This window comes from Ipomoea triloba, chromosome 4 (assembly GCF_003576645.1).
Source record: "Ipomoea triloba cultivar NCNSP0323 chromosome 4, ASM357664v1".
NCBI lineage: Eukaryota > Viridiplantae > Streptophyta > Magnoliopsida > Solanales > Convolvulaceae > Ipomoea > Ipomoea triloba.
The window spans coordinates 35050007-35060346 of record NC_044919.1 but is presented as its reverse complement, the minus strand read 5'-3'; the positions used below and the strand labels follow the sequence as shown (position 1 = coordinate 35060346).

General features: G+C 36.3%; 2 protein-coding genes across 6 annotated transcripts; both read right to left on the bottom strand.

Annotated features, from left to right (window-relative positions):
- Positions 1–1249: 1249 nt before the first annotated feature.
- Positions 1250–2291, bottom strand: LOC116017573 (NDR1/HIN1-like protein 1). The gene has a single exon (XM_031258179.1). It carries the CDS (start codon positions 2042–2044, stop codon positions 1481–1483), a length of 564 nt encoding a protein of 187 aa, XP_031114039.1. The 5' UTR covers positions 2045–2291; the 3' UTR covers positions 1250–1480.
- Positions 2292–4298: 2007 nt separating this feature from the next.
- LOC116017871 (UBP1-associated protein 2A-like) lies at positions 4299–9006 on the bottom strand. 5 transcript variants are annotated; one of them, XM_031258526.1, is made up of 3 exons: positions 7435–9006; positions 5171–5182; positions 4299–4577 (listed from the first exon to the last, which is right to left on the bottom strand). In XM_031258526.1, exon 1 carries the CDS (start codon positions 8926–8928, stop codon positions 7447–7449), a length of 1482 nt encoding a protein of 493 aa, XP_031114386.1. In that variant the 5' UTR covers positions 8929–9006; the 3' UTR covers positions 4299–4577; positions 5171–5182; positions 7435–7446. The 5 variants fall into 5 exon arrangements, 4 of the variants coding, with proteins under 4 accessions (XP_031114386.1, XP_031114385.1, XP_031114384.1 ...); XR_004097982.1 differs by lacking the exons at positions 4299–4577; positions 5171–5182 and adding exons at positions 5439–5786; positions 6053–6094; XM_031258525.1 differs by lacking the exon at positions 5171–5182 and having other exon boundaries at positions 4301–4577.
- Between the last annotated feature and the right edge of the window lie 1334 nt (positions 9007–10340).

Below are 10340 nucleotides of genomic sequence, written 5' to 3'. Positions count from 1 at the left end.
AATTATTTTTATATATATATATATATATATATATATATATATATATATATATATATATATATATATATATATATATATATATATTAATACTACACTTAACATTATGAAAATTTTAATTAAAAATTACTTCACTCAAACCTGGTTAATCATATCGAACCCGACAAATAAAATGAGACAGATTGAGTAGTAATTATCCAAAATATATATTTCAAAAAAAAAAACAAAGATTCATTGTGTACCATTTTACACATCATGTTTACTATTCACTTGTCAAACTAACTCTTTCTTCTTTACTTATTTTTTAAAAATATTTTAATTATTTTTAAATTTAATTTTTGTGTGTTTAATAGTACTTTACTTATTTTTTTAAAATATTTTTAATTATTTTTAAATTTAATTTTTTGTGTGTTTAATAGTACTTTAATGTAATTTATAAATATATAAATTTTATATGTTAATACTAAACTTAATATTATGATAAATTGAATTAAACATAACTTCAGTCAAACCTTATTAATTATATCTAACCAAAACAAACAAAATAGGAAGATATATCGGAAAGAGTAAAAAAGAATTTTAAAAAGTACAATGATGCAGCCTTTTGTATGGTAAAATAGAGATTGTTAGCTTGCAACCCACATCTTCAATAAAAAAATTAATTTTTAAAAAAGAAATCATGTCACCTTGAAATGATTTTCTTTCAAGGATAAAGCTAGCCTTATCATCTTAATTATTAGTAATTAATTAAGCGTTGGAGCACATGAAATATAGTTAACTCTTGAATTAACCATCCTCTAAATTGAGACATGACATTGTATTCCAACAATAAAAAATGAGAGTGTTTGATAAATAGTTGTAAGTTGATTGTGTTATTGGGCCAGTGGCATCAAACCCTTCTTTTTATACGGGAGGTGGTGGGTTAGAGCCTCAGATACTGCATTATAATAGAGTCAGTAGCATGTTGATTGTAGAAAAGATGTTTTGGTAAAAATAACTTTAATTTCTCAAAAAAAAAATATAGAAAAGTTGCCCAATAAATTATTACAAAAACCCAAGTAGCATGTTGATTGTAGAAAAGATGTTTTGGTAAAAATGACTTTAATTTCTCAAAAAAAATATAGAAAAGTTGCCCAATAAATTATTACAAAAAACCAATAAATTATTACAAAAAAAAAAAGTTAATTAATCAAACACTTATTTAAACAGCATATAGTGGTCAAACAAAATGACTTTAATTTCTCAAAAAAAATATAGAAAAGTTGCCCAATGAATTATTACAAAAAAAAAGTTAATTAATCAAACACTTAGGCTGTTTAAATGAATTAAACAGCATATAGTGGTCAAACAAATCAAAATTGGCCGATAAGCCAATTTAAGTTTTAATTTTAAAAATAATGAGGAAACTTGCTTGGAGTCTTGGACCTTTTCCTAGCTCCCTCCATTATTGTAGACTTGCACAAAACATAGCCATACCAGAAAACTAATAATCATGAACCTCAACATGGCAGCTTTGCACCGGAGAAGACTCCATACTTCTCGACCCAAAATCCAAAAATACAGGGCAATTCGCAGACAAACGACATGGACCCACCTCCAAATTCCAAAAATGCTTCCTAATCCAACCCTCAACCACGATATTCAGCAACATTTTTCCGGCGCCGGGCTCCACCGGGACGGAGTTTCCACTCAGAAACGCCGACCAAACGACGTCGTCTTTGTAGGCTTGATAAGACGCCGGGAGGGGAGCGGGGAGCGTGATTTTCTGGTCCCGGTACACGGCGTAGACGTCGAGGCGGTCGTAGTAAACGCCGCGGCGACTGTACGGGATTTGGGCGGCGAGGGCGACGGTGATATTGGTGGTGAGAAATTTTCCGGCGCCGGCGGTGAGGGTGAAATTGTGGAGTGTGGCGTGTCGGAGGAAGAAGCGGGGTTGGGTGAGGGAGATTTGGATAGACATGGCGAGGCAAAGGGAGATGCAGAGGAGGGTAGAGAAGAAGACGAACAAAGCGCAGTAATTGAAACTCTTCTTCGGAAGATTCTTCATCTCGCCGGAGCATGCGGTGGCGGATCGGAGGAGGTTTTGGTGGCGGAGCTCAAGATTGAGGATTATGGATTGGAGTTTGGCAACATTGGTATTACAAAAAGATTTAGTAATATATATAGATGGTATTGATAACTTTTTTAAAAAAATTATTCCACGTCTAAAATGGTCAGAGGGTGAAAATATTTAGTTGGGATATAGATAATGTTAGAGGCTTTTTCTTTTTATTTTTTAATATCCTAGCTTAAAAAAAATTCTTTTTTTTTTAAATACAACTAACTCCATTACATTGTAGTATGTGGCTTAAACTCATAACCTCCCATACGAGAGAGCCACTACTTTACCATCTGAATACAAGGTGCTTGGCAAAAAAGAGTTTCTCTTCATTAATGATATGTATGTGTGTTTAGACTAATTACGTTTGTGGCGAGTAAGATCTCAAGACTAGAAAAACACTCGCTCAACTCACACAGCACTACATTCGCACCCCATGTAGGAATGGTAATGGGGCTGGGTGGGTGCGGGGGATATATCCCCTGCCCCCGGACCTTCATTCCCAACCCACTTCCTACATCCAAGCAGGACTAATCACGTTTGTGACGAGTAAGATTTCAAAATTAGAAAAATAGTCCCTCAGCTCATGGCATTACATTCACACCCCGGTCCCCATTGGCAAACAATACTTATTTCTTTAATGTATGATTATTATATTGCCTATAAATTTGAAAAATAGAAAAGTTATTGTTGCTTTTATTCCTATAAATTTAGTATTATTTTCACTACTAGTGTCCAACTATAAATGTTTATTAGGATCAAGCACTTAGTACTACGTCAAAAGATATAGCTAGTACGTAGTAAATGCGCAATTCTAATCATTTATACTTGCATAGCAATCAGCGACATGTTTCGATGACAGAATGTTGGACTTAAATCTCTAAGCTTCCACCCAACAAAATTATCACTCAACTTTTATTTTCTTTCATATTTTTAATTTTAAAAATACATTTGCCCCTTCCTAATAAAATCTCACAAGATTGTCACACAACTTGTAACTGAATAAAACTTATATGCAATTCTAAGCCCACAGAATTGTTTGAACCCACTTTTAATAATTTGATGGATAGAAATGAGCTATTATTGATTGAAATGGCCTTAATTTCTTTTAAATTTCAATTCATATTTCCTTCAAATATTAGTCACAGTCTAGTTGACAAAAATGATCACAACATAAAATAATGAAAACACATTTCCTTTCGGTACGCAATTAGTAATAAATGACCAAAACCACATATAATACATGAACTGAATTCGCAAGTCGGTATGGAGTTGTTTGTTCTTTTTTGTCATTTTTATCCACATCTCTGCTGACAAAATTTTTCATAGGTTTTTTTTTCTTATACTCAATCAACAATGTCCCCTTAAAAGAAAGTATACTTCTAGAAAATTCAATTGCATGTTTTCTTTTATTCCTAGCAAAGTTTGCAGTTATCCAATATGCACTGCCTATGAGAGAAATTTGCTTTGTAACCTTAGCTGGTGGTAAAGAATCACAAGAATGTAAACCATCTAAGTTGTCAATAAAAAATAAACAAATAAGAAAATTTTGATTTTACCAATAAATAGTAAATATGACAGAAAAAATAAGATAGAGGGAGTAATAATAATGATGGGAAAACAATAGGGGCATTTAGTAACTATTAGTTGATTAGGTTAATGAGTTAATAGCATTAGCTTATTGTAAAAAAATGTTTAGTAAATTAACTGTAAACTTATAACTGATCACATGCAAACTGACCCTCTTAAAACAGTTCGGAACGATTAACCAAATGAATACCCCTACTTATAAATAGCCTATATGTTTCTCCGGAGGGACAAGCCAAACCCAAATCATACCAAGCTAAAGGAGCATTAGAAATCAACATCCATGAGAGAAAACAAGACTTGAGTGTGTGGCACAATTCTTACCATAACCTTTGAAAAGACAAGAATGCCCCTAGATTTACAACCAAAAAGGGTAATTCGGATGGCCAAAGAATTGTGTTGTAATTGCATTGCAACTACATCCAACCAAACAGCCCATAAATTCATAAAACCTAACTGATATTCACAAGCATCTCTAAGCTTGATTAATAAAAACCAGTAGGAAGCCCTTGCTAAGATTAAGGCAGGGTTCAAGTCTTGAATCAATGCAAAACAAAACAAGTTTAAGACAATCCCCCAAGAATCATGAGAGAGAGAGAGAGAGAGAGAGAGAGAAGATGCCAAACACAGTTTCCAAACTTTTTAACAGGAAAAAAGGGAAATTCACTAAAACTCGCAAACAGTTACGATAATACATGTGATTATGTGAACAGGCTCCAGGATCTAATTTAATCAACCAAAGAAGATATCTGCTGTCAGTCATGCAAATGTGAGAGATTCCATTTGGCAGATTTTGCATGACATTGCAATGCCAGGAAGAAAAGTTAGCCACTCACTGGGTGCAAAACTCTCCTTGGTGTCTACTTGTTGCTCAGATTCCTCCACTTCATGAAAACTAGCATAAAGAGGGATTAAGGCAGAATGAAGACTATCCATGTGAATATTAGCCGGAATGCACAAGTGTGGGGAAGAAAGAAATAGTGAAGACAGATGCAAAAAAGGAATGTGTCACAAAGATGAGGAACACGAGTACATGACTCGGTTTGGAAAAATATGAAGCATCAGAAGGAGATTCAGTTAACAACCCAATAGAATATGTGCCGAAGGCAAAGTCTTTTTTGCAGAAAGTCGGAAACTATCAATGCTCCTTTAAATTTTGCTTGGAAGTAGAACTATTCTAATTTTTAATAGCTAATTAGCTATTGATGGAAAAAGGTGAAACCAAGTTAAACAATCACATCGATATTGTTCTCAAACCGAAAAAGATTTAAAAAGATGTAGAACTCGTAGAATGAGCAATAGAAATGCAAGAGTCTTTTTAGCATAAACTTCTCATGTCACTTAAAATTGTTTGTAAGAAAGCATTGCCTTTTTATTTGAAATAGCTGTTGATGGAAAATATTAAACCAAGTTCAACAATTAAGCATTGAAAATTTTAGACGATGTGGAACTTATAGAACGAAGAGGGAAAGAAGACAGCAAAGTCACCTGCAATATCAGCTGTTAGAAGATAGCCAGTGAAATAAGTTAGATCATAATCCAGCCACAAAATTATCAGCAAAAATGCAGATACATTTAATAAACCTTTCTCATAAGGCTCACTATCTACTGTTCAAAACTCTTGTAGTAATCCTTGTGTGCATGTGTGAAGGGGTAGGGCAGTAAGACACTGAGGAGTAATCAAATACAAAGCACTTCACACAAGCAAATTCATATTATAATAAATTTTGTGACAGTAAGAAAGGCCCCATAAAAATTAAAAAGAAATATTAATAGCTTCATGTTGAAAACGATTGCAAAACCACCAAACTAAATTTCCGGAGAGAGATTGATAAGGAAACCCTACCAGCTTCTCAGATCATTTTAGACAGAAAAGTACTGAAATCAAAATGCTACATAGACCATAGTCATTGCCATAGTTTTAGAAAACAACTGCTAGATCGAAAGTGTTTGAAGAAAACAGAAAGATACATATTCAAGATTCCAGTCTTTAAACAAACAGTAACTTTTTGCTACAATAAAAATACGACATTTGCATTTGATTCTGGAACTTCAGAAGAATCACCAGTCCAAAACAAAAAGATTGATGCATTTATGAAGGAATCTGCACATTGAATAGGTAAAACATAAAAACCTTTGTGGGCAAAAGAATTTGGGTAAAATGTTAAGAAGAAATGAATGTGAAAGTAACTGCACCCTAAAGTTCCATGGCAACATGAAAATATTAGAAAGTCATTTAGAGAAAAATCTAGCAATTATTATCACTCAAGTATATTCAAATGGGGGGATGACAAAATAGTCTAACTTCATAAATCCAAGGTAAGTTAACGCCCTCCGAGACAATAAAGTGACTTCAAACAATTCACTGACCTTAGTAGGGCATTCCATGGCAGCATGGTCAGTTGGAAATAACTGAAGCCATGAGATCCAAGATGCAAGTATCAATTAAAACTTCCAGCAAGATATCAAACAATGTTTATGACAAGCAAACTTCTAAATGCATACAAAAATTAGTGGAGAGATTACTAGAAATCCCAATAGAAAACTTTTTAAAACAAGTATATGTTACTACGTAAGCTAAATGGAAAACTTTCATCCCTGATGAACATATTGTGTTCAATTTCTTCAGGACAATGACCTCCGTCCAATCCATTAAGCATTAAGCAATATTACATCTATTCAACTCCAAAAGGAATGAAAACTAGTTTTGGGCACAACCTTTCCAAGTCCCGTCTAGATATAAAGTAATCCATAGCAATATAGCACCATGTTTTTAATTTCAGTGAGCTTCTGAAATCGGCGTGGTAGCTTAAAGCAGTTTACCATGTGTCCATGTTAACATAATCTGTTACAAATTGATAATTAGAAAGGATAGGAGACCTGGACGCTATGTCCTTTGCTGTTAATATTCAAATGTTTCACTGACATCAAGTGGATGCATAATACTACTCTAGTTCTCATATGCTTCACCTTGAGTATTATCATTCTCTCTTTAACTATCTAACATCATAAGATAAAGCAGATTGTTTCTCCTTCTCTACCCCATATACTGGTCTCATAGGTGCTAGAGTTGTCATCTTTGGGCTGCCCAGTTTTAGATGGAATTCTACTAGTCACCTTGATAGAAGATTTTGACCACTGTTTCATTGTTTTATATCTTAGTATCTTACACCATTCAAGTGAAGGTACTTCCAAGCATAAAAGGCTTTAAAACAAATTCACAGCTTTCTCATTTTCTTTGTTTAAAGTATCAATGTATCATAGGCTCCTAGCTATCATAATGTCCTAGCTAGGTTGTTCAATTTCACTCTTACATTTCTTTGCATAGTCTCTATTCTAATAAAAATCATATATCTTTTAAAACATCATAAGGTCAGTGGCTTCCAAAAAATACAACAGATCAAGTTCAAAACAATCTAACTATGCTACCTACTTTAGTTCACTCACTCTCGGTAAAATTCAAAAAAGTAAACTTATTGTTTGATTTTTCCAAACAAGTTCAAGCAAGTATACATTTTTCTGATAGGAACAGCAAAATGCATCAAATAGTTCATAAAGTTAGTTTTGAGCTTCATCATCCTTTTCTACAAAGCATATCTAACATTCTTTTTTATGATTTTAAGAATGGTTAAAGGCATTAAATGGTCCATATTTGTATTATTGTGGGCTCAAAAACCAAAATAATGCACATGATAACCAGGCAATTTAATTGTAGAAGCAAATTACCAATAAAGCACCAAATAGTAGTATACCTTCTGCCAGGCCTAATGACCACGCCAGGGGGCACCACCTTGTGGCCTCACTCCTCCCTGCCCCATAGCTGGGTTCTGATAGCCTCCCTGCATTCCTGGATGACCTCCATAGCCTCCTGGGGCACTCTGAGCCCCATATCCCGGTGCATTGTTCACCACAGGTGGAACCCCATGAGGATTCACAGGAAGTCCTCCAAGCAGATTACCAATCCCTAGTCCAGCTCCTTGTGTTGTAAGCAATGCAGTGAGTGCCTGTCCAAGAACAGGGGCCACAGCTGGATTGAACCCAACAGCTCCAGGCCCTGCAGCTGGAGCCATCAAATGTCCTGCTGAAGTAGCTCCACTTCCACCACCACCACCAGAAGAATATTTCCCCTTCTTAGCTGTGTGCTGATAATAATGATGTTGCTGATGTTGGGGATAATGTGGCTGATGTTGTTGCTGCTGTGAATAATTCTTATTCTGCTTTGGCCCATCAATTGCCTTCTGGCAATTCAGTGTATGCCCCTCAAAAATCTTATGAGGCTCCTCTAGCACCTTCTTTGCACTCTCAACAGACCTGTAAACAAACAAACAGAAACCTTTTGGTTTCCCTGTATGCTTGTCCAACCCCAGAGGTCCTTCCTCAATCTCACCATATTTGGAAAAGAACTCAAGCAACTTCTTGGGGTCCAAGTCTGCTGAAACATTGCTAACAAAAATCTTCCTCTGGGTATACTCTGAAACAGGAGGGGGGTTTGGAGGAGGGGCTGGCACAGGCCCAGCTGAAGCCAGCTGGCATGAGGTAATCCGATTCCCAATCTTCTTCTGGGGCTCTTTCAAAGCTTTCCTGGCTCCACTCCGGTGCTTGAAAAGTATAAAGGCGTAACCTTTAGACTTCCCTGAGACCTTATCGGTAACGGCCTTGCAATCCTCAATCTCCCCATATTTCCCAAAGACATTGGTTAGGGTTTCAGTTGTTGTATCCCAACCAAGACCGTGCACGAAAATTTTCCGGTGTGCTGGATCTTTATCGGCCCAATTCCTAATATTTTCCATGAAATCTGGGTGTTTGGTCACGGCCTCCTGAATTATGACTTGAAGCTGTTCCTTCGAGAATGGTTCCAGAACCTTCTCGAGTGGCTCATCGTCGAATTCCTCCACCTCAGCCTTCTTCTCCTCGCCGTTAGCTTTTCCAGTTGAAACGGCATCGTTTGACGGGTTTGCATCGCTTTTCGAAACATCTGCTTCCATACTTTCCGGCTTCTCCTCTTCTTCGCCCTCTTCCTCTTCCTCTTCCTCTTCTTCTGGATCCGCTTCTTCTACTTCCTCTTCCTCTACCTCTTCCACTTCTTCTTCTTCTACTTCTTCTTCTACCTCTTGTTCTGGTTCTTCATTGGGTGCTTCCAGTTGGGGGTCAGGCTCGGGTTGGGGCTGCTCCGGCTCTTGAATTTGGGTCGGTTCTGGTTCGATTTCGGGCTGGTATGAAGCTCGGCTCTTCCGCTTCTTGGCCATGGCGGTGCAGAAAAGGGTAGGGTTTTCCGATTAGGGTTTCGGAGAACGAAAAGACTGGAAAAGAGGGGAAACAAGTACGATGGATCCTTTATATACTATCTAAATTAAGGTTTCTGCTTACATATTACTCACTCATACTCACGCACGTGTTTTACTCGTTCCTAAACTTTTTACGACTTTCATATACAACGATTAAAATTATATTTTTTAATTACATAAATTTCATAAAACCCTAAATTTTAGTTTTTTACCATGCATAAATAAAATTTCACTGATTGAAAATTTTAAGATCATTAAAAGCATCTTTATCAATTGAGTTATTTTACAATTTTTTATGAGTTTTTGTAAGTGCGATTATGAACTCTTTTTGTTTATTTATTTTTTATTCGTTTTGTACAATTTTCATATAAAATTTGTTATAGCATTTATTGAAATTTTGGTAAAAACTTTAGTTGACTTGAGTAAATATGTTGACATTTAATTCCATGTATTGATATTTGGTTATAATTATCATTATAATGTTTTACTTGTCTTTTCTTTCTTTTCAACGGGTCGAATCTCCAACCCCAAGCGTCCCACACACCCAGTCAGACAGAGCATCAGAGATGATGTAAATCGCTAAATCATGGTAACTCAGTTGAATACATAGGTTATGTATTTGCTTACTGAATCTTCAACCCCAAGCGTCCCGCACACCCAGTCGGACGGAGCATTTGAGAGGATATAAATTACAAAATCATGGTAACTCAGTTGAATACAAATATTAGATATTTGCTTACTGAATCTCCAACCCCAAACGTTTCACACACCCGGTCGGACAGAGCATCTGAAATGATGTAAATCACTAAATCATGGTAACTCAACTGATTTAGTTAGAGGATGTAACGCACATGGCTATAACCCCACCATCACTGCATGTCCCCTAGGTTCCCTTCCCCCTTTATCATTTTCACCAACACACTTATCGTTCCTCCCTCTCCTACCGCAATATAGTCCTGCAACGCGGCAATTCCCTTCCCCCATCCACCCCCACACCCACGCCTTCCGCCCCTTCGTGAACTACCTAGTTGCCCCCATCATCCATAACTAGCCAAGGCTGCCCAACATTACTACTACTCCTTCGTCCAACCCCTTTAAGCTCAACCCCAAATTGATAGTCTTTCGGTTGCACTTTCCTAAGAACAAAACGCAAAACTGCATAGTGTGACCCACCCTTCAGACAATAGAAACAAAAGGCATTCAACCTCTCGTACTTAAATAAAACCTAAAAGATGGTTCCCTCCATTCTCTATATTGTCATCTCCCTCCTCATCAACGCCTCAGTGTTTATAGAAACTTTGGTTCGGTAAAAACTCCGCTATATCCCTTTGAAGTTATCTTCATCCACCCTAATAAGCCTCCCCACAAAATTA